The sequence below is a fragment of the Gobius niger genome (assembly GCF_951799975.1).
Source record: "Gobius niger genome assembly, chromosome: 7".
NCBI classification, from domain to species: Eukaryota; Metazoa; Chordata; class Actinopteri; order Gobiiformes; family Gobiidae; genus Gobius; species Gobius niger.
Genome location: NC_136858.1, coordinates 21,557,908 through 21,582,422, shown reverse-complemented (window position 1 = coordinate 21,582,422; position 24,515 = coordinate 21,557,908). Strand labels below are relative to the sequence as shown.

The 24,515-nt window shown below is 43.1% G+C and overlaps 1 protein-coding gene across 1 annotated transcript in view; it reads left to right on the top strand.

The window, feature by feature from the left end:
* Positions 1-24,515, top strand: part of meis1b (Meis homeobox 1 b) — a 59,721-nt gene that overhangs the window by 20,610 nt on the left and 14,596 nt on the right. The window contains exon 8 of the mRNA XM_079559581.1: positions 10,619-10,764. Within this exon, the coding sequence (XP_079415707.1) occupies positions 10,619-10,764 (146 nt within the window). The remainder of the gene's footprint in view (positions 1-10,618; positions 10,765-24,515) is intronic.

The window sequence follows — 24,515 nt, the reverse complement described above, 5'->3', positions numbered from 1 at the left end:
GCATACGGTATGTTCACATGTAAATGCACTCTCGATTATTTTCCCTCTCTCTTCCTCACGCTCTCTACCTCAAATTGAAATAATTCAATTTATGGACACAGTTCCAGACCTCCCCGGCTAAGACCATTATGCATGGAGCCCCCCCTTCCTCCGAACAAAAGAAGTGCAGAATTTACCAGCCTGCGCTCCCAACAACACCCACACAAAGCCAATTTCATGCCAGGGAAACACCAGCACCGACCGCCATTTTTGTTTTTTTTGTCAAACCCTGCGCCTATAAGTTTATATATCATCACCAAATATGGGTCAATGTGGCTCAGCGCTTCTTGGAATCTGCATCATTTGATAAGCAATGAGGGTGGGCTTAAATTGCATTGGTTTAAATATCAAAAGATTCATGTTTTTCCGTATATGGCAATATTTTTGTACAGTGGTAAGTGAAGTTTCCTTCGTGGCAGATTCCCTTTTTCCCTCTTATGTTCCAGTCGTCACGTTCAAAGTGAGCAAAGGTTTTACATAAAATAGTCAAGATTTTGTGGCTCAATTAACAAGCATTTACTCCACAGCTATAGGCATAACCAGGCACGCTTGTTTTATTGTTCAAAAAGCAGTTAGTTAGAAAGTTCTCAGTGGATTCTCCCTCTTTGTTTCTGGCCAGAGCTTGACCTGTGGCTGACCTAGGCCAAGCATGCTCCTGTCCATTCCCCCCTCTTTCGACATGGATACCTGCTCTAGGGATCCTGAACGGGGAGATAAAGCCCTCTGCCAAGTGTTTATTAAAAGAAGGCTGGAGGGGTCGCGCTGATAACAAGTATCTGTAGGTAAACAGGAGAGCGGCGGAGGGCTGGGTCTTTTCTCTGTGTGTTGTGATGAAACCACGGCATGCCACTTGTGCTCCACACACAAACTCACATTAGGATGAAATCTGATAGTCCCTGTTCGCTCTGAGCCAGTGAAACTCAAAGGGATGTGCAGGGGACCAGAGGGGGTGAGATCTTCGCTGCGATAACCTTTGGAGTAAAGACACTAATGGCAGTGTCAAACCCACACACTTATGCCTTTTGTTGCCCCTGTCCCAACCTCTTTTTTTTTTTACTTGTTGTGGTGATCAGATTTCATTCAGTTTAGCTATTAAAGATAAACAAAATAAGCACTTTCAAAATCGCGATCCGAGACACTTACGGAGAACATGCAGAGCCAAAACGAGTCAGGTTATTCGTTTTTTTTCGACCATGGAGATTCTCCTTAGTGGCACAGAGGTCATACTTTTACAGGAAGTCACCCCTAGAGAGGCGCAGGAAGTACCTCAGCGGGACCGTGTGCTGGAGCGTCCATGGGGGACATATCACCCTTGTCCACATGGGGCCCGTGCAGCACAGGAAGTAGGCCCGCTGTAAAACCCACTCATTTCCCTTTCCTCTCTTAGTCCTGTCCCCTAACGCCTAATCTGGGGAGGCTGATAGGACTACAAATCCCCCCCAAAACACCACATCCTGTGCCTATCACGGACGCAATGACAAGAAGCAGGAAGTCCAAACGAAAGCACAATCGACAATGGTCCGCGCTTGTTAGCGAGACCGTACCGATGTAGTGTTTTTGTCACTGAGCCTCATCAGAATCAAGAGTTGAGCCATGTAATGTAATGTAATCTCCTATTTTTTGCATTGTGAACTTTTCTGCCTAATGATCAGAATATCACCAGTATTGATTGACGTTTTAATATGTGAGATTGTCGTCCAAATCAAATTGAGAGACGGCTCACGTGTTTTTTTTTATTGTTGATTAAAAAAAAGGTAGGATGTGCTTAGCCTCTTCACCCCCAAGCACATTTTCTCCATTTTGGCTTTACCCACATTTAAAAGCTACTTGAACAAAAGTGCCATAATAGCAACAAAAACAAGGATGAAAACCCAACAAAACAGCGACAAAAAGGCACCGGAAAAGCAATAAAAACATAGCAAAAAGGTGACAAAAACACCACCAAAAAGCGTTTCAAAAAGCAACAAAAACATTTAAAAAAAGAGATGAAAACTTGAAAAAAAAAAAAGCTTCAAAAATGTGACAAGAAAAGGCGACAACGCTTTCAAATGAGGCGTTTCTCTGGCCTTTAGGCTGTAAACTCCAGTCAAGAAGCTTTTAGATTCGGGTAAAGCCGAACTATGGAAAATGCGCTCGGTTAGGACAGGTGATAAGAGGTTAAAGGCCGTAATGCCAAACAATGAAAAAAGAAGACACTAAATGAAAAATGTTAGCTGAGGTCCAAACTCATTGCTAACTTTCCTAACTGTATCTGTATCTGTATCTGTATCTGTATCTTCACAGGGACGAGTTTATAGGCACATTTCACAACTTGTTGGGTCACTTCTCACATGTCACTTTCACAGAAATGCAAGAAAACTAGCCAGCGAGTTCATGACATTGATGCAAAGGCTTTATAATTAGATGCATAGTGTTTTTCCCCACAAATGTCTGTGTTTACAATATCTACTAAAGGAGGATAAACAAATTCCATTCCACTTTTCTTTTTTTCTTCTTCATGTAGGAGCAAGTATTTTTGTCACGGATGTCAAAACCTTATGTTATCCCAAAAACCCTGGGTGTAAGCTAATGCGCTATTATTAGCCTGTTCCACCGCAGGGTTAGCATGCCTGTATTATCTAACTACAGGCCGCAGTTTGGCTGGCGCTGATATATTACCATGAGTGGGAAAATCCTTCTGTATTATGCATGTTTATCTGCGCTCATGTCACTCAAACTCTGCACACTGTAAAATAATACAACGTTTTGGCACCTACGCTATAAATACAGGAGTGGAGCTGGAAAAGGGTTAGGTTGGTAAAATTATACATGTTTAGCTAATTTTAGGTCATTAAAGGGGTTGGTTTACAACACAAGCGGGGTATTTATAATTATATGGGAATATTGTGTTTCACTATGTTTAGCCCTAATCCCTTAATCTTAATCTGAAATTACTTTGATGATTCAGAGCGCCCTCATGTCGTATATTTGGACTACTGTACTGTGAGTCTATGAAGCTATGATATTCTAATTTGCAATTAAAGATGTAGGGCTGCCCATGTGTAGTTCAAGGGTCATTACTTTCATCTCATTATGCGTTATTTCTCTTTATACCTATTTCACAAATTTAACCATGCCTTCTCTATCATTGAAAGCCCTTAGTGTTGTCCCGTGTTTAGACTGAAGGACTTTGGATCGCCCTTCAGTGCGTCAGCTGACTTTTGGAGAGACCGCGGTGCCATTGTGCTGTTAAGTGCTCTTAGCTTTTGTTATGGTCCTTGTCCTGGCTGCCTCCCCTTCCCCCTATCCGTACTACTACATTTTCCTGCTCGCTCTCTTCCTCCCCGCGCGCTGTACACTTCAGCTTCGGCCATTCAAAGGTGTCAAAAGCCACTGAGGCAACTAAACAATCACGAGGGTGAGAGTTGAAAGTGGGAAAGGATCAGGCTGCTTCCAGTGGAGAGTCCGTCTTTGCATAATGCTTGTTCTGTACCCATGCAGTGATCAATGTGACCAGTAGCAGGAGTTGAACAACAGAAATGTGTTACTGTTACTACAATAAACTTAAGCTAAATCAGTTGAGGATTTAGACTTGAGATGTTTCGATTCAACGGCCACCCCAAATGAAGGATACTACCTATTCCTTGTTAGAAGTTTAGACAAATACTAAACTAAATACATAATACTAAACCTCTTACCAAAATCCTTTCATTACAATCATACAGAATTCAGAATCTGTGTCTCTGTAAAGTGCTCCCATTTGAACCCACTCTGGCCTTCTCTCATCGGCTAAAAAAAGGAAAATGACAACACAAAGGCAGCAGAGGAAAAATCAATAGTTACACAGTAAAAGTGCTCAACATGAAAGGGTGATTTGGCCGCTCCACACTTTCATTCTGGGTTATACCGTCTCCTCCACCTTTTGTTTTACTCTTGACTGGTCTGGAAGTGGGAATGAAAGGCTGCGCCCGTGTGTTGTTGTGTGTGCGAGGTTTTAATGTCGTGTGGGTGCCCTGGGCTCCGGGCAGTTTCCAGCGTGTCAGCCAGCCCGTGGTGATGACCCTGCACCGGGGAAAATGGCACACGGAGAGCACTCACATTTACACTGACATTTTTGCCATCACCTATGGCTATGTCAACAGGCCTGAACCCCCCCTCACTCCTCGCAGCTAGCTACGCTTTCTGCGGTAGCCACTCAAATTCACATGGAGAAGAATGCACTCACAGACATCGGCGTTCAACAGCACAATAGGTTGAAATTTTATATATGCTCTAATGTTTAGAATTCAAAGTTTGTAAAGTAAATTTTGTTTTCAACAATGTATTAGCTTTTGTTCCATAGTAGTTTTCTTTGGCCCAGGTTTGACCAATCGACAGCTGCACATTTGACTTGTATGAAAATATTTAAAATGGTTGCAATCCTAAAAGCCACATACCGTATTTTCCGAACTATAAGTCATTCCGGAGTATAAGTCGCACCAGCCTTGGCAACTACCTGGGCATGGAGGCGTGACTGCACCGTTTACAAGCCTCTCCCGGCAGCACGTTGTTCAAGCTCTCATTTGCGAACTTGTGCCTTTAGCTGTGGCCATCTAGCTTTTGTCCCGCGATTAGCTTTTTTTTATTTTCATCATTGCGGTAAGAGTAACCTCCGCTCTTTGCTAGTCCCTCACAAGTTTCTTGCTCACTCCAAACTTTCTTTCTGCTCCTCGATTACCGTTTTTTAAATCTTCAGTGGTACAGAAGTAGCAGATACTGGTACACAAGCCTATAGCGCCCTCTAGCGACTGTCAGTGTGAAAATAACAAACATGTGAAATTATATATTTTGATATATAAGTCGCACCTGTGTATAAGTCGCACCCCAGCTAAACTATGAAAAAAGTGCGACTTATAGTCCGGAAAATATGGTACATCTTTACACTGTGACTCAAAATCACAAATTTGCATGGTCTTAAGAAATCTTATTTTAGATGTAACTGTCGGAAATGACTCACCTCTTACTATGTTCACCTTTGGCTTTGTCAGTGGTGCTTACAGAACTGTCATCATTTACAAAGGCGCAGGTTGTTATTGCACGTCGCTTCCTAGTTCAGCTATAATTATGTCAATGAGATCGTCTTTAATTAAGACACTTACCTTCCTTTTATTGTTCACATGGCAGCCTGTGTGTAATGACACCTTTCTTTTGTGCGTTTAATCAAATTGTGTCAAATTGCGTGTCAAGCTTTCAGTGATAGCTGATGAGTTGATTCTAAGTTGGAAAATAATTGTGCATATTATTCCAGGAAGAGGAGTCAAGACTTGCCACATTGTTTTGTTGACACATCATTGAAAAATGCTACCAGTGATATAAAGAATATTGTGCACAGTAAGCATCTTGTGTCTGAAGTCGCTTTCAACGTCTTGGAAAAATAGGTCTAAAAGTGTGCCTCAACTTGGGAATTCCAGCAATATTTGGGCGGTAGGAGGGGCTTACAAAGGTAACCCCCACTGCCGCTTGGCCCTTGTAGCCCCCTTTCTAGTCTCCAGCTTATGAATGGCCTGAATACAATAAGTGGCATTTTTTTCCTCCTCTCTGCTTCCCTCCTCCCTACTTTCCTCCCTCTTCCTAGCCTTCCGTTGCCCCTCTGAGGATTGCTGGGAATGTAATGTATGTGTGTTTGCATGTGTGTGCTAAAGCGGGCAAAAAGGCAGGGAAAAAAAGGGAAGAAATGGTTAAAGAGTTGGAGAGGACCGTGTCTAAATTTCACGACTAAATGTGTGTATCCCATGTGGAACCGTCTATGAGGCCCCCTCAAGCCCTGGACCTCGCTTGGTGCCGTCGGGCCAGGGTCATGCGAGCTTTTCTGGGGTGTGAAACTCGAGGAGTGGCCCATGAGAGATCAGCTGCAGGTCACTCGCACACTCCATGACACTCTCACAGAACAAATAGCCCATATGCTGTAACTGCATCGTCATAAACTGCAGTTCTGCTCCCTCTCTCCTCCACGGACTATAAAATCTGACAAAAACATCTCCCAAAACCTGCTAAGCCATCTGTGGATCATCCCCCGAATGGAATATTGCTAAACCAGAGCTAATATTCATAACCTTTATTTCCGTGAAATTATTAGAAAGCTAAATGTCATAATTTTCTCTGTGCTAGAAGCGACGTGTCTGACGAGATTGCCTTTCTCAGATGACTGACTTGTGAAGCGCTGGCTGTTAATTTGCCAGGCAGCAGAAAAATGGCTGACACCTCGGATTGGCACGTGTGCCCTGCTCCAAAGGGGGCAGGTAGTACCATCTCAATGTCTTATACTGCTTCATAATCAGATCATAACAGATTAGCCCAGATCCTGCTTGATAATGTCAGGGTACGCCTTGAGACAAAGATGAAGAGGGCTGATAAAGTTGGATACCAAGAGATGATAGTTGAACCACACAAAGCAGGACTTCGAAATGATTTTGGTCATTCAAACCAGTGAATATGTTTGTGTTTGTCAGACAAAGTGAAAAAAAACTCTAGATACACAGTGAAGAATGACAGTGCTTTAGTGCTAAATTGACAATGCTCTGCAAATATCCTCCATGCCAGGGCTGCAGCTGACATAGAGAGCGAAGTAATGAAGTAGGAGAGAAGGAAAGGCAGGAATGAAACATGAAGTGCTGGGGAGGCTTATAGAAAAGCTACTGAAGCCGAATGAGCACTCAAGTCAGTGTGTCTTTAGCTAACACTAACGAAGCTAGTTAAAATGAGCACCAACCCAGTTTATATGTCATTATCTGTTTGCTGGCATATTGTGTTTGTGAGAGTGTGTATTTGTGTATACAGCGTGTGAGGGGACTGATAAAATATTCCTTCCCTTGGTTGGCCCCGGGGCATTTCAACTGCCCCTGGCTCCTTCCAGTCACTGGCCTGCTCCCTAATTGCCACACAGTCTCTCTCTCCCACACACACACATTTGGGGCTTCTGTGGCTGAAAACACACATCCATAAAGAAAAGCCATAGATGCGTACATACAGACCAATGCACACATATGCATGCATGCGTTCACCGCTCATGAACATACACCCCCACCGCCCCACATTGATTCTCATCCACCCCAGCACACCCCCCTCAGCCCCTCCTCTGTGTAGTTTCAAAGACGTCCGATCAGTGGGCCGGGCCCAGAGTTGTGCCTGTGGCTTTACCTCATGGCTAGAGTGGAGTTTATACTAGCAAGTCTTTTCCCCTGCACTGGATGTATGCGGTCCACAGTTAGAGGCTGCTGATGCTCGTAATGAGCCTGGCAGCCTGTGTATGCAGAGGGATGACTGACTGCTCCACTGGCTTTTTCAGCTGCCCTTCTTCTGACTGACAACAATGGCTTATACGGGTTGATAGAGTTTGCTTAAATCAGACTCGATGCAGTCACATTGGGCAACATGTCAGTAACGTCTTGTGCAAGCCTGACGCCCAGTAAAATCCCTTTCTGCAGGCTGCCTGGATAAGAAATAAAAGTGATAACACACTAATATATTTTATAGAGAAGTTTTTGAAATTTATCCTGCTGAAATCCTTGTTTTTTTCCAGCCATTATAATCCTCTTCAAACTTCGAAGCGTTTGCGAGATGTCCACTAGAGTCTTCTCATTTCTCCTAATGCTTTCTCCTTTCTCCTGAAGCTGAGCTAACACTGCTGACATTTCCACAACATGGCTGCCAGACACAGCTTCAACACCTTTCCTGCGTTACTGCTCCCTGCTCCCTCGGTCTTCTCCTCTTCCTCCTGCTGCTTCTATTTTGACTGTAAGGTTAAAGGAAAGCAGAAAAATTAGGCCCAGGCGTTACAGAGGCGTCTGATATCGAGTTACACCAAAAGTGGAAATACATGATGACTAATCCCAAATACTTCTCCCCTGCTTTAAATTCAGACAATACTTCAAATCTAAAGTAAAAGCCCTTGTTGCAGCTGATCAACGAGAGAAAACAAATCTCAACAGAATCTACAAAGTTACATATACACATAGAACAGTGGGACTACCACCATAGACATACTTCTCACTTTACTTTCCAACCTTTGAAAATATAAGCTTAACTCAGGTCACAGGGGACACAGGGGAGCAGCATCCCCCAAATAGGTGCGTTTGCATCATCAAGCAAACTGTTTAATACCGCATTCTGTGCTATCTCTGCTCCACTTTACCCCACACAACACAACAATGCCCTTAACCATTTCTCACCTCTCGCTTTTCTTGCCTTTGCTTGCACAAATCCACTCCCCCACTCTCTCGCCCACAGTATGGTACCATGGCCAGTTCGCCTCCATCTCCTAACTCCTCTAACTTGCACGGGACAAGCCCCACGGTTTGTTATTGTAGGCTTTGCTGAACATGAGCCGGTCTTTACAACGGATTGAAAGCATTTGCTTCCAATGAAAATCTGGTCTTAGATTACAGGGCCCAGGCTCAGCTCCTCTCTCTCTCTCCTCTTTTCCAGCAGTCGGAGAGACACATAGAGGAAGAGAGAGGAGGGGGGCACTTTTGGCCTGAAACAGTAGGCAGTATAGAGGCAGTTGTTAAGTCTGGGGTGCATTTGTCCTGGGCTAATGATGTAACTTAGACTTGAAATTGGAGTGTGCTTCTAAACACAGAGGGCTCATGGGAGTTTGATGGGTGGGGTGAGTGGGGTTTCTCTCCCGTTTTGGCTTTAGTCTTGATCCTGTATGTACACTAATAATATCATTCTTATTTATTTACAAGATTTGCCAATATAGACTTTGACCTCTATTTAAAGATAGTGAACTCCATTCATATTAAATATTCTTTACATATCCTTATCTTTTTAATGGATTTCTCAAGCAAATTATTACACTTTATATGCCCTTGTTTGGACAACTTTTCCTTTGATTTCAGATTTTAAAATTCTTTAGTTGAATTGCCAGTGTTGACACTTTATCCAAACATATCCCATACTTCCACATTATGTCAGTCTACTTGGACACTTCTTTTGGTCAGTCCAAATGCGTCACAAATATTCAGTGACTAGTATTGTGTTGGTGTGGCTGTGTCCCCTCCCCCACTCTCTGAAGCATCACCTCTGCTGCTACCAGCGCATCATTAAAACGGCTTCAATATTTGTGCATATGTATCTTGTGCTGCCAGAACAGTTGGACTGATGAAGAGGGGATGAGAACGCGCTCCAGCCCAGTGTTGTTTCGTATGGATCATTGCGAGCCTCTCTCTCCTAATGGTGTATATAATTCAGGTGCCCTCAAGGCATGCTTTCAGGAATTCTTTTGCCTGAGGTAATGGGGAGCAAAGGCCCGGTTTTAGGCTCTTGATTATTCCATTGATGTGGCGGGCTGGAAAAAAGTCATCTCCAACCGGATTAGCGCCAACATCCCCATTAATTATCAATGAATCGGGGCTTAGGGTTTAGCTAGGTGCTGGGTGTCGCCCTGTGTAAGTTAGTGGAGCACGGGTTTGCTTGAATGTAGTTATCTCCGAGTGGCACAGTGAATTGACATAAAAGCTTTAGAAGTGCTTTGTGTGTAATCAATAAATAAGCATCCAATTCTGCACACTGCTGCAGCGGTTTTTATTTTTGCTTCTTCCCGTTTTCTTCTTACCCACTTTACCAGGACAAAAGTCACTTATCAGCTGCTTAAATTTGTGCCTGCGTTGGCATCATGTGTTTACCTTGCCTCACACTTGCTTTATTATTCTCGAGTAGAATCCTGTTTTTGAATAGGGATAATAGCAATTAGACTTTACGCATACTCGGATGGATAGAAGCCTAATTCATGAGTTGTATAGAATAACCTACAGCAAGTGTGTGTGCTTCACTAGTACTTTGTGTAGGTGGAGCCCACTGAATGCAAAGAAGGGGCCCTTGGAGTGTCTTACTCTCACCGTCCCTGCATGCTAAAATACCTTAAGCTGTCTCAGTGTTTCCCTAAGGTGAGGTTAACTGGCCTTAATAGAGCCTTATCGAAGCCCTACAGGTTGCTGTAAGCAGCCATGATGCCATTGTTATGAAAAGCAGCCAGCTTTGTTATTGCTGTTTGTGCCGCTCGCTTCCTTTTTTCCACCTATTTTGCTTTTTGCTTTTATTTTCTGCCCCCCTCCTCGCCGTCGCAACCTGGCCTTTTGTAGTGTCGTGTTCGTCTTTCCACCTCAGGTAAAATGGCAGAATGCGGTGGGGTGACGCTTCAATAACTATTTTCCCCTCAGGATAATAAAGACTAAATCTCTCTGTCATTTTCAATTCTGCGACGGCTTGGATGGGAGAGTGGGGAAATGCGACCTTACAAGTCCTTTGTGCTCCCCTTCTCACACTCAGAAAGACGTCGGTGCTTGGTGTATTTTCATGTGGCAGAGAGAGAGCAAAATGAAAGGCAGGGTTATTTATAAATGTATTAAAAATGAATGCATTTATGAGGTGCTGTTTTTCCAGCCATTCTCAGCGTGCCATTGTTGTGTCTCTATACCCTTAGTCTGTGCATACAAAGCCCTCTAGAATTCCCTGAAAATCATATTTATTTCCTTTGAAGGAAGAGGCATTGCAAATTTGGGAAGAAAACAAAGAGCGTCTCTAATTTGCTCTATCTCTTCCTGTGTTTGTCATGTGACAGGTGACGGTCTGGACAATAGTGTAGCTTCACCGAGCACAGGAGACGACGATGACCCGGATAAGGAAAAGAAGCGCAACAAGAAGAGAGGCATCTTCCCCAAAGTGGCCACCAACATCATGAGAGCATGGCTTTTCCAGCATCTAACAGTGAGTAGAATAGAGCAAGAGCACAACTTTCAGTAGCTCACTGCCGCCACAGGCACTCCAGCTTTCTCTCTCACACTCTTTAGATACCAATACACGCTCATCGACACCATGAGAATCCACTCCTTTCTTCAGAGTCTATCCCAGTGCTAGAATGGGGAGCACTTCAAAGACAAGGTCTGCGTAATCTGCCGGCGATCTCTGCTGAAACTGAATAAGGTTGAAGCTTAGGCGAGACGCCCCTGGCCATAGCTGCTGCAGATACATAGATGAACCTTATTAGAAACAAATCTGTCGCCATTGAACACATGTCTACTATTTGACAAAGGCCTGTGGTATTTGTATATATTTTTTTCCTCCATTATAGCTGGCAATATGGTTTCAAGTGCCAGCTGCTAACCTCCCAACCTGGGTATAAGATGAGGAAACGCTGTAGAAGCTCAAGTTGCTGGCATGACGATGTTTGGATGCATTGCCGTTTTGCTCATACTTTCTACTCCTCCTCCGGTGTGCGTGGTTGGGCGTGGGTAAGAATGAGCCGCTCATCAGACTGCTTTGAAGTCATGACGTTGAATGTCACTCTTACTCTTACTTAAAATGGTTAAAAGACGGACTTGGAACTGTAGACAGTACCATATTTTCCGGACTACAAGTGGCCCTTTTTTTCATACAGTAGTTTGGCTGAGGGTGCGACTTATACTCAGGTGCGTCTTATATATGAAAATATATATTTTCACATATTTGCTATTTTCACACTGACAGCCGCTAGAGGGCGCTCTAGGTTTGTGTACCAGTATCTGCTGCTGTTGTACCACTGAAGATTTAAAAAACAGTAATCTAGCAGCAGAAAGAGAGTTCAGAGTGAGCGAGAAATGGAGGCTACTCTTACTGCGATAAAGAAAACAAAAAAGCTAATCGCGGGCTAAAAGCTATAGATGCCAGGAACAAGGAACAAGTTCGCAAATGAGAGCTTGAACAACGTGCTGACGGGAGAGGCTTGTAAATGCCTCCATGCCCAGGTAGTTGCAAATTGTGCGACTTATACTCTGGAGCGACTTATAGCCCGGAAAACACGGTTCTCTAAAAATGTCTTACTATTTACAGTTCATCAACAGAATAAATTCGGTTTAATGTTTAGTGCCTCTTTGATGTGCTTAGAGCTTGAGTTACAGTTTAGGTTCAAGCACTGTTTCTTGAATGGCCCAATATTGATGCGCCTCTTTCTGTTCATTGCCTGATGGGACTTTCTGCACAGCATATCCAGTTTATTAAATATTGGCTACATCTTACATCATTGTAGTTTTGACTTGTTTCACTTATAATCAACTCAGAAAGCAGACCACAATTTAGAATACACTCAGATGCACTGCTAGAAATAACATCACATAGTGGAAATGTTTACCGGATCCAAATTACACTGTTTGCAATCTAACCTATACTCCCCCATGCTCCATCACAAAATGTGGAAAACATAATACAGTGTGGCTGCGTCTGAATTTCACCAACGCTCACGCAAGATGCAGCGAAAAGTAATTTGGTTGTTGGATTGTGAATATTGCATGAACTTTTTTATAAATTTATTGCTAGTCCCTTCTTTGATGTTGACGCATGGTAAGGTCTGGGAGAATCGTTCCACTGTTTACTGGCCAAATGGAAGTTTCCTGCATTTCGAGTAGGAGTGTGTGTATTTGCAAAGAACCAAAAGACATTCTTGCACTTTATTTTTTTTTTTCTTTTTTCATCTGACCCTATCCCCCAACCGCTAGCTCCTCATTGTCCGCTCACCTCCCCTCCATCTCCCTGACCTCAACCTGTATACCTCGGAAACCTTGAGGGCCGCAGAGGAAAAGGTGTTTGAAACATGCACACTTCCTCCCCAAAAGCCAAATGTCATATAACACCAGGGCTCCAGCTTATGGGAGGCTTGTTCGCTCTCAGATCTCCAACAGTGGGAAGGATATAAGTGAGTGTCAAGGGAGGGAGGGAGAAGAAAAAAGAGGAGAGGAGAAGGCCAAGGAGGTGAGGAGGTGGATAAGGAAGATCTGTGGAACCTGTCCATTCTCTCAGGCACAGGAGAAAGGCTTAAGTACAAGCTGTGGCCACTGGCGTCTATTGTTTGGGACAAAAAAATGTGGTCGTTTACAATGAGGAGGAAAAAAGTCTCTGCAGGCTCTCAGTCATCCGAGAATTTTGCGTCATTTTAGAGAATTTCTAATGTCATTCACTGGCTATAAGAGCGAGAAGAAGCCTCCCGAACTCACCCCTGGCGTCATCGTCTGGCCTCCTTTGTCTATAACTGGCAGAGTCTGGCCTCTCAGAGATAGACCAATTATGCACATCTGACACCACACCACTCTGAAATTAGCCAGGACTAAACTTGCAAGGAACCCATTTGCACAAGAACAAAGATTAGTAAAGTGAGAAGAATACATTATGGAGTTGGGTGTTTTTTGGTATCCGCCTTCATACTTAGTGCCACTGGGGAGATGTCTTTTGGGGAGAGAGGGAGGAGGGGTGGAGCAGTTCGGCACAGGAGTGTACAGAGTAGGTGGCATTAATGTTATCTTTTTTGAGGTTAGAATCATAAAGAATGCAGCGCTTGTGTTCGGATAGAGGTGACAAGGAGCAGCTCGTAACAACAGTGGCTGTGATTTGGAGAATGGTGACGGCATATTGGCACATCACAGCTGTGCCACACCCAGTGATTTCATACTATGTTATGGATGCTGTTGGGACATGTTAACTGGGAGGATCATCGGGCTGTGCTGACCTGGACTTACCACAAAACATTTGCTTGTCATTGAAAGGCTAAACTTGGTGCAGCCTCACATGCAGTTGTTAGCCAAGATAGGGCTCCGACTTTGGCAACTGAAATCCTGGCCATGAATGAATGAACATTTTCCATCTAAGTTTTTGTTCAAATTACCTTAGTCATGATTGATCGAGGCGCATTAGTGAGAGTTTGGCAAATCGGTTAATTTCCCGTAATTATTGAACGATGTCGAGTTGCATGGAGTAATTCCTTTTAAGCCCGTTACAAATCTAGCTTGTCATCTTGCCTCATCTTGAGATTTACCCATATTTACTTTATTCCAAGGCTTTTATTGTGTGTTCTGGTTCCCCAGCTTCGCAACAATGGTATTTTCTCTCTAATTTAACAAGAAATGAGTAGTAAATGAAAGCCCAAGACTCCAATCCCCCTGTGCTCCCTGTGCTGTTCTCTCCACTCCCCTATGAAAAGGCAATTTGTGAAATTATGTGATAGAGTAATTAGATGGAATTCTCTCCCGCCTTCTCCTCATACACACACACACACACACACACACACACACACACACACACACACACACACACACACACACACACACACACACACACACACACACACACACACACACACACACACACACACACACACACACACACACTCGGATTGTTCCATATATGAAAATAAAGGAGGGACCAATATGGCACTTGGTTAGCATTGCTGTATTAGTCTAGCCTGGCTCACACACACACACACACACACACACACAGCATTATCGCGCTGGCTCTCCTCCTCCCCTTATTTGTACACAGCTTCGCCGTAACGAGGGGCTAACCGTGATTGCAGCTCATAAAAGGAGCCAACCCGCAAAACCCCTCTTGACGAGCCCTCATTTGTGCTTTCCCTTTTAAAAAAACGTGTAAAAAGCAACTCGAGAGTATGAAAAAATCCAACTGCAAGGCATAATCCCCAGTTAATACAATTAGAGTCTAATTTAACTGCTCTCAGACGCAGATGTAGCGGAGCTGGGGGTTCGTTCGCTCTCCCCCCGGATTTTTCTTCTTTTTTTTTTTCTTTTTTTCTTCACATTGCAGCGTGCAGCAGGAGTTTTTGAGCAGAAACAGGTGTGAAAAGTGATATAATTCATTTCTGCGCTGGCAAAGAAGGCTAGCGAGCAAAAAAAAGCAACCTCGTGGTGCCTGTTCAAAGTATGCAAAGTGTGTATTGAAAACTGCATGAACACATTTCTTGAATGGGAAATGGGGGTGTAAGAGTAGAGACTGTATCATGGCCATATTAAGTGAGTTGTATTTCGAAGTTCTGTGTTTATGTTTTCAATTTTGGAGGGAAAAAATTGCAGAAAATTGTGAGATCAAAGTTCAGCATTGCCTCAGATGCTATTACTCTTGTGCTGTTTATTGCTGCTGCCTCCGCATGTCAGCACCCCGGTCAGCTAAGGCATCCCCAGTCCAAGGCGGAAACTCCCATCTGGATTCACTGTGACCTCAGCTCTCCCAATCACAGAGTTCAAAAGCAACATAAATCTGTCTTCTTATTAAGGCCAATTTAAAAGGTCATGCAATGTTTTTTGAAGAGGACAGTCAGAGCAAAGTGGACGCATGACAAAGTGCTGTACGGGTATAAGCTTTGTCCTGTGATTGTCGTTTGACGTGTTTGTCTTGGGCAAATTGAGTTTCATGAAAAATTATTTCGATCTGACTATCTAAGTCAGTGGGACGCCTCAGTAATTGCTTCATAAAAGGGGAAGGAGACTATCAGCTGACTTTTGTGTATGCCCTGTCATGATATTTTCCCCATAATCTGCAACAAAGAATAGATGCCCGTCTTGATACAGTACAGTAATATAGCGCTCTGTGACCTGATGTCTCCGATTAGGTCTTAATTCAATCTAAGTGGCAGTCAGAAGCCGAGGCGCCACTGCATTAGGCATTTCAAAGAGGGCCTAAGAGAGGACAGACAGACGGACAGATCTGCCAAAGGCCTAGCGTGACACTGACGGGGTGCAGGCAAACAAGAGAACAAGTTATAGTTTTATTCCCACTGTTTTTACTCACTTTCACATAGTTTATCTGTGGCCGTGGAACTTGCTGTAGGCAGTGAGTGTGTGTGTGTGTGTGTGTGCGCTGAGCGGGATGAAGACCCCTCTTTGTGTCAAAGTGGGCAGTATGTGTGAACACTGTAGTTTGCATTTCTCTAAACTACTCTGACTAGTGCAAAATAATACATTTCTGAGGTTTGGGCACATCAGACAGAAAAGAACAACAGTGCACTAGTTCACAGTGTTTTAACATTTAGGGTCTTTAGGAAACAGTTAAAAAAAGTACACAGTCTTATAGGTCAGTTGGCAAGTACATGAAAGCCAAACCTTCTTCACTTATTCGCTATAGGCAAATCTATGGTGCATAAATTGGACATCACGTACTGGAAGCTGCACTACTTACATCAAAATTCATAAATGGTAACACAGGCCCTTATAGGCTTTATGTTCAATATTTTAAACATAATTGCATTAGTATTTTTGACCAAAACAATCAATCAGAAATTAATAGTTAGTGGAATCATTTTCTTGCATTCCGCTGCAGACAAACTTTTTTTTTTCAAGAATGAACTGAAGTGGTGTCTTATTTTTCTCGAGCGTTGCACATGTCGCAGAATTGACCGGAGTCAGTCAGAGATGAGGCAGCTGAGTCAACCTGCGAACTCCCACAACACGGAGTGCAGCCCCAGCCCCCACATTAACCCACACCTTGTAATGAAAACATCATCAATTATCCCTCCTGACAGGCCCCTGGGACCCACGGCAGACAGATCTGTTTGGGGGGCTTCTCTTTGTCCGATCACCCCGTAGACACATGGTATTGGCCCTTTTCCACACACTATGTAACTCGCTTCACTGTTCCTCTCTTCGCTGTTGTTCTGTGTATTCAAGCTTGATAACCTATCCCTCCCCATGTACAGATAGCGGGGAATGGATAGATTGTGTGACCCTTCCATCTGGTCAACTTGTCGGGGGGCACGGGGTGTATCTGAATGCGTGTGTGTCTTTTGTGTTGCTTTTAGCGGATGGTTGTGTGCGCTTGTGTGTGAGGAAGGGGGGAGTTCGGGGGGGGGGGTATAATAGTATGGCCGGGGCAGAGGGAAGTCATCAGTCCCGACACAGGCTCCTGAAAGGCCATCTGTTTTTTGACTGATGGACAGGATGATGGATGGATGGGCAAATGAATAGGGGGCATACAGTAAACGCTTTGGGGAGGAATTTGAAAAGATACATATGTTAAGGCGTATGTTAAGACATTTATATTCTGTAGCTTTGTTCTGGTAGATATGGGGTTTTGTGGCTCAACTAAGCATTTATAGATGGGTATTCATCTTAGAGTGGTCTGCAGATGTCCTTGTTGGAGTTTTCTGAGCTTACCAAATGGATGTTTTATACATAAAAAAAAATCATGGTGAAAATAAATGTAGCTGTGTTAAGGTGCGTCTTGCATTTTTAAACAATCTGAAGCTTAAAGGTGCACTATGCAACTTTTTAGGTGAAAAAAACCATCTCAATATTTGCATGCATTTGCCCTTTTAATGACTCGGTGGCGTTATGGGTGCAGCATGGCACCTTTGCTTTCCCTCACAGTGGCCTCTATGACACTCCAGGATCAATTGTTTTTAGGGGTTTGTACCAGAAATGGAGCAGAAACCCCAAAACAATTGATTCTGGAGCATCATAAAGGCCACTGTGAGAGAAAGCAAAGGTCCCATGCTGCACCCATAACGCCGCTGAGTCACTAAAAGGTCAAATACAGACAAATATCAGGCCTTTTTTTCCACATATAAAGTTACATAGTGCACCTTTAACTGAATTCATGTGTTTGCCATTGTAAGCGGCAAAACAAATAAACAAGCATAACAATCCATGTAACTAGCGACTCAAAAGTTAGTACACCTAAGGAAAACAAAATAAATAACTCTTAAATGCTTAAAGATTGTGGATTACTTTGGCCGAAAATGCTGAAAAGTTGAACACACACGCACATTCCTCCCTTTATTCAATGTCTATTTTGAGTCTACATTATCATTTTAAAAGTCATTATTGACTGCTGAAGATAGCAGTGAGGATATGAATGTTGCTCTGGCCTCATTCAAAGAGCCGCTGTGTTTCTTTAAGAATGTGAGAACTTTACAGACTCTCAAGGTCGGTCAGTAGCAGTGAAGATCACTGGACACAAGGGACTTAACATACTCCCCTCACCATAAAATACATACAGTCGGTCTGCTCTGTTGATTTACTTTCGCCTTTCTCGGGACTGCATTTGTTTAGTGGAAGTGATAAAAAAAACACACATAATAATGCTATTGTTCCATACTTTCATTTTTCATGTGCTTGCCCATCCCCTGTCTGTAAATTAATCGCTGAGTGTGTGGCTTCATTGTTGTTGAGTGTATTATGGTGATTGATGACTCCATGCCAATGCTGTTCTTTCACACTAGTTGTATTTTTCATTAACAGTCGCTCGCTATAAGTCAGCCTGACTGTCTGTGTCAAAACACAGAGGCCCTGATTGCAAGCAGCTTGATTTAACAGTATTCTGCAAATGCAATACTCGGGCTTGCCCTACACGCAGACACTCGCTTTGAAGCCATGTATAGAGCAGTACATGTCTATACTGTGGTGACGTCAGGATCATTGTTGGGGTGTGGAGTTCCCCACCATGACTGCGGTATTTATTGGAGAGTGAGTGGCAAGTTGACGTTCGGAAGAGTCTGGGAAAAATATTGTCATAAGTCTGTGGTTAGCTTAAGGAATGCTTGTAATAGAAAGATTATTATTGCCAGCAGTTGGGGGATTGTATTTTTAATATAAGCAATGACTTTTTGTTTTAGCATTGAGACATTCAGCACTGTCAGCTGCAACACAGTACTGTCACTGTTATGTTTGAACATTATTTGTTGTGGCGGTTTTTAGGGCGCCTTGTGTGTGTGACTTTTTACCCCTGAACTTTCCAATCTTTGAGTTTTGGTCTTTGCTAAACAGAGTCAGGGACAAATTATCGTTGTCTCTCTGCACAGTACAGCACGTTTTCCACTCTTTTCATCCTTTGCAGTTATATTAGTCTGTTGTCTCTTTTGTAAGCATTGTGTGCCTTTCTGTCTCTGTCCTTGCGCGTGCTCCGCTGCTCCGTGGCTGCGGTTTCTCTGTCGTGGTAATCAGTTTGTTCGTTGGCTGAACTAATTTATCAATTCAGTTCCTCCCACTTGTATTTCCGTCCATGCGTGAACCGTGCGTCTCTCTCTCTCTCCCTGTCTTTCCCTCCGCTTGTACTGTATATCTTTCACCCAGACAAAACACTTCCCCCCTGAAAAACCATAAGGGCTCCCCATCTTTTATGCATGCCTTCTGCTTCTCTGACTTCTCGCCCATTCCGGGTTTTTTTTTCTATGTTTCACTCTTACTCCATTTTTCCATAATGTACATCTGTGTTAGCTTACATTTTATTGGCCTTGAACTGCACTATCCTAGTGCTATTGGTGCCATTTCAAAGAGAGCGCTATTATTTATAGATAAGCTCGTGTGTATGTAGCCATAACGCTCGGCTAATGGTCTAATTGAGGTGTGCTCCGGTGCTGAGGCAGGTGGCACTGCAGATCATAAGCAGGTACTGTGCCATCTGACCCTGCCGAGAGGGACAGTCAAGTGGGTTTGCTAACATGGCAACGCTGAATGTGCATGTGCGCGTCTCTCTGGTGTTTGTGTGTTAGTGTGGCGGCCATTGGAGTGAGAGAAATCATCGCTAGTGAACCAGGTGGTGAATGCAGACAGGCAATAACTCACGGCGAAGGACTCAAACAGAGCTAACGGCTGAAACAGCACAAGGACACGGCGATTGGACTTTTGGCTTTCATAGCGTTGGTCATTATTGCTGTTCTATTTTATATGAGTTTTGGTCATTTTCTCGCTCCGTGTGGCACCTCTTAAGCACAGCCCATGTAGCGCTCGCATTAGCAGTGGGGGAAGTGAGCAGGCATGAGGGTGCTGCTCACTTGTTTGTTACGACACATTAAGTCATTGATTTGTTAAAGCATGCACCGATGGAGATGGACCTTTCTTAATGTTGCAAGAACTAAGAGGTAGATTGAAAAAAAAAAAAAAAAAGGTAAGTGTTAAATATAAAGCTGAAGCAAAAAAGAATTGATACAAAAAAAGACTACTTATGATCTACTTAATCTGTTGTTATAAAAGAATAGACTGAAGACTGAGGACAAATAGAGCAACATCATTCAAAAATCATGTCCTTATTTCCGTTTTTACTGGTCCCTCTGAAGAGCATAAGGGAGCAATTGTGAAATACCTTTACCTAGTTTCAGCATCCTCCTAACCCAGGTTCTTTCACCCCCAGGGGCCAGCGGTGAGTTTCTAATTAAAACGTCGGGGGCAAAAGGGTAATTATGATAATAACATAATAATATTGCTAGGGTTATTAGAATGTTCTGTGGTCCACAAATTGTTTCCTTTGAGAGATCACATTTCAGTGGCATTACGTAAAGTCAAATTTCCTTGAAAGTCAAGTGAAATGAAATGAGTTTCTTTCTGGCTCCGATGCAATCTGAGAATATGATTCCCTCCTGAATATCTCTGTGTGAGAAATCCTCTTAGGCTCTCACCGCTGTGACATCTGTAGGGCTCCAATAACCAGTTACAAGCCCCATTTAGTCTCAAGCAATCATGTGGTTAGTGCCCAATTGTTCTATAATTGTTTTTATTTGGCTGCCTCCAAATCTCCCATAATAGTACTTTGTTTTTGCTACAGTCCTGTGTATTGTAGTCCTGTTTAACAATTTGTTTTTTAGATGAGAGATCAGTGCACGAACACTAGCTTAGAGCGCTGTAGCTTGGAGCTAGCACACTGGCACGGCGAGGGTGTCCTGCTGCGTTGCCTCAGTTTGCTGTGGTACCTGACTGGGATGAGGCTTTATGGATCCTCCTACTACCCATTTACACACCCCCTTCATTGCAGGCAGCCCTGAGGCAGCCCACCTCCAGCTGTGGCTGCCGTTCATTGCGCTGCTTGGTGCAAGCACCGATTGCTTTGGAGTGCTTCCCCTCGTTCAAATAGGCGGTAATTACGGGCTTAAAGAGGTTTAGTGGTCCAGCAAACTACATAATCACCCCCTGAATTAGCCCCAGCTCATCAGCCTCAGTCCAACGAGCAGCGTTCACCAGTAGCACTAGCTAGCATACGCACCCCCTTTCCTTTATTGCACAGAGGCAAGCACAGCAGCAGGTGTTGTGCAACATCCGGCTCCTTAATAAATTTAGCCTCCTCCGCCGCAATAGGGAGGACTAATGAAGCACGCCCAGGCTCTTAGGAAGGCACTGTGGACGAGCCCCATGTTCAACATATAGAACCACATAAATGTCATCAGTTTGATCAACAGACCACGCCCGGGTTAACACAACAGCACTTTGTTCAAATATAAAGCCAGGTTTTTTTCCTTTAGGTTCTTTAAGCTCTAAAATACACATATGTAAAAGACCCACCCAAGTACTGTTCACACCACATAAATACAGCAACTGCCATAGCTCCTCTGTCTACAACATGCTGAGTCAAATACAGCTCTAAACAACCAAATACTAGTAGTACAGGTTCTAAACTGTACAGTAGCAAAAGTAACTAAGACATTGTATTATTATATTATAAAAATAGAGATACAGTATATACATTAACTATGCAATTCCCTGAATTATATTGTATCCAGTTGAGATAGAGATTTCTCATGATGAAAACAGGGTATCTGGTATCTTTGTGTACGTCGTGGTAAAATGTCTGGTGAATAATTCATGCTACAAGTGTGGAGTTCGTTTTTCTATATCCCCATTGCCATGTAAGACATTGTATTGTGCTTCAGAGCATGACGACAGGGGGCGTCTTCTTTGCGTAAACTTTGCATACGGCATATTTACATCTCACTTGTGTGCCGTGTTCATTTCGAGTCTCTTATGCCATCTGTTTTTTGCCCTGTTTTGTGTTTTGTGTCATAGCAGACCAGAATCAGAGGAAATTAGGTTAGCGGTGCTTTTTTCTGTTGTTTGCTCCACTCTCACTCCCTTTTTCTTGTGTCTTTAATCCCCCCTTTCTCCCAGAGCCAGCTTTGTTGCCGGGTCCCTGCTCCCTAATGAAGTCAAAGGGATGTCAGTCAATGCCACCTACACAGAAAGGAATTCAGAAAGGCATACTTCTTACTGTGCTGCATTGAGGATGTAACTTCCACTCAATGAGCAAGAAATTTGGAAATAAATTGGGGAACTTACCGCAAAAAAACGGTTTGAAAGGCTTGTTTTAAAGTCTGCATATGCTCAGGGTTCTGGGCATTTGTTGTTAGCATAACAATGTGCTCGCCTCCCCAAATATTTAAGGTAATCTCATCCACTTCTGGCAAGGGCAAATCTGCACTTCCAGTAAACCGTGTGTACATGAGTGTGTGGCTGTGCACGTGTGTGTTGTCGGGTTTGGTATGACATCCCGATGCCCTTCTAGCCAAAAATGCCCTGGATTAGCCACTATAGGCATTCCTGATGGGCAGCTCGCTTCCACAGAGAGTTGACCTGGGAACAGTCGAGGGAGCAGGACAAATAAGCCACTTTTACTAAAACTACCATCTCAACAGCCACTATCATCTTGGCTGTTATTAGTTTAACTGTTGAAGTTCACAGGATTCACCAAACATATTTGGTTAACTTTAAGGCATATGAGTGGCATGGATTGCATACTAAAGAAGAGACATGATTTGTTTTGCTTTTCTGCTTGGACATCCCCCTGAAAGTGCTTTGATGTTGCTCATATAAGAAGTGTTCGGAGGTCTTGGTTCCGCTGGTAAATGAACTAAAACACCATTGACCTCGGATGCCTTATTGGATCACTTAGTAGCCCATATACTCACAGCGCAGCCTGGGTTTGATCTTTTGCAAAGTGAAATTTGTATTTCTGTATATTTACGGTACAACATAGCAACTTAAATGTATCCATCCCTCCAGCTTGTAAATTCTGTCCTCCTTTTCCAGCACTGGCTGAAATACTGTATATGGCTTTCTTCCCTTTTATTCTTGTCCAACCATCTTGATTCACGCTCTCTGTTTTATGAAGCTAATGTAGCATGTCAAGGCTTTTTAATGGGATGAGGACAGACCCTGGACGTGTGGCTTTATATAGCAGTACATGCAATGATAACACCGCGTCACTAATGGCAGAATAGGCATAGTCCGACGCCAAGATTATAGTTATTATTTCTCATCACTTAGTTTCACATGTCTTACTCAAATAGTGGTCCCTTGGGTGAAATGTGGGACGGGGAGTGTAAAGAGGGGTCTCTCAGAATATTTGTGCTGTTATCTGTGTTAAACCCCAGGGGCGGCACATTTCCCTTTTCCCCTGTCTCCTCCTCTGCCGCTCCCTCCATCCAGACCGCTCTTGTTCTGCTCTGACAGGGGGATGTTGCTGATGTCAGTATTCTAAAGAAGAAAACACACCGGGAACCAGAAGTGTGTCCATACACAGACAAATGTCAGCCTTATTTAAGCTTGATGATGATTACATAATCATGGTCAGAGAAGTACCTCATAATGAATGAATAAATGATGAGGCTCTTTGAAACATATTGGACTGGGTCAATGTGTTTTGAATCATGAGGCTTGGAAATACAATAAAAACAAAATAAAACTAATCTAGATTAAAAAAAATAAATAAATACATATGCTAGTTAACGTTAATTTGAAAATGTGTGTGTTAGCTTTTAGCAAGAACCAATAGCATCTCGCTCACATGGGTTTTGTGTCAATTATGCCATGCTAACACAACACGCTAAGGCAGTTATTTCGCTGTGAACCTTTTTTTTTTTGGCTTTGTGGTAAAGCCCTTCAGCAAGGGTTTGGGCTTGGTCTTGCTTGTGAGTGCATCTGAGGTCAGTTTGTGTTGGCCTTTAAATGTCATTACTACAATTAAATCTACACTGTCCAAGGTGTACTCTTTTCTTATCATTGAAACTATAGGATAAGCTACAAAAACGCTTCAATATGACCTTGGACAACGCAGCATTTCGTGACGTTATGAATCTTGCTGTCGACTCCTTGCACTCTTTGGCCTTTTCTTCATATCCTGTCTATGAATAAGACACATGACCCATATGTTCCCATGCCCAACAGATACAACGTTACTATATAAGACAGTCAGAGCGTCTGACACATGCACGCTCGCACACAGATAAGAGATGAGAGAAGGGCCCTCCTCCTGGCACACACATGCTCACAGTCTAGCCCAGCGTTACATGCCGGCTGGAAATTCTCATGAAAGGAGTAGTATATTTGGAGAAGACGTATCATTAAGATAGGCGGAGGGATGGAGGAAGGGAGGGAAGGATGTGCAGAAACTTTCCATCTGCTCTTTTAAAGAACATGTTATTTTTTTGCACCAAAAGACTCGCTAGATTGAAACAAACTTTTCAGGACGAAAAAATTGAGCAACCTCTAATCGCAGAAAGCACGTTAGGAGGACGATAAAAAAAAAAATCAACACATAGGACATTCTGCACTGTCCATTTCTACTCACTTACCACAACGGCACGAGTTTGAATGCGCTTTTTGACAATTTCCTCCATGGTGATCTTTTTTCCTGCTTGGGTCTGGCAAATAAAAAACACCCTCTTCTTCCGATTTCCTCTGTCTATAATAAACTAAATCAGTTCAGTTCTGTCCCATTAGCTTTTTTGTCTAAAAAGATGTAAAAATACAAAGCAAAAAGCGAAACATTATCGATCAATATTAAAGAAATACACAACAGGAGCCGCAGAGTAAACATAGAAACATTTTTTAAACTTGTAAGAGAAATATTATATTCTGATAGAAATCTTTACTTCAAATGTCACCTAGAATTAAACAAGTGTTTTATTATTTTGCGATGTAGCCTCATCCCAATAAGCTCCA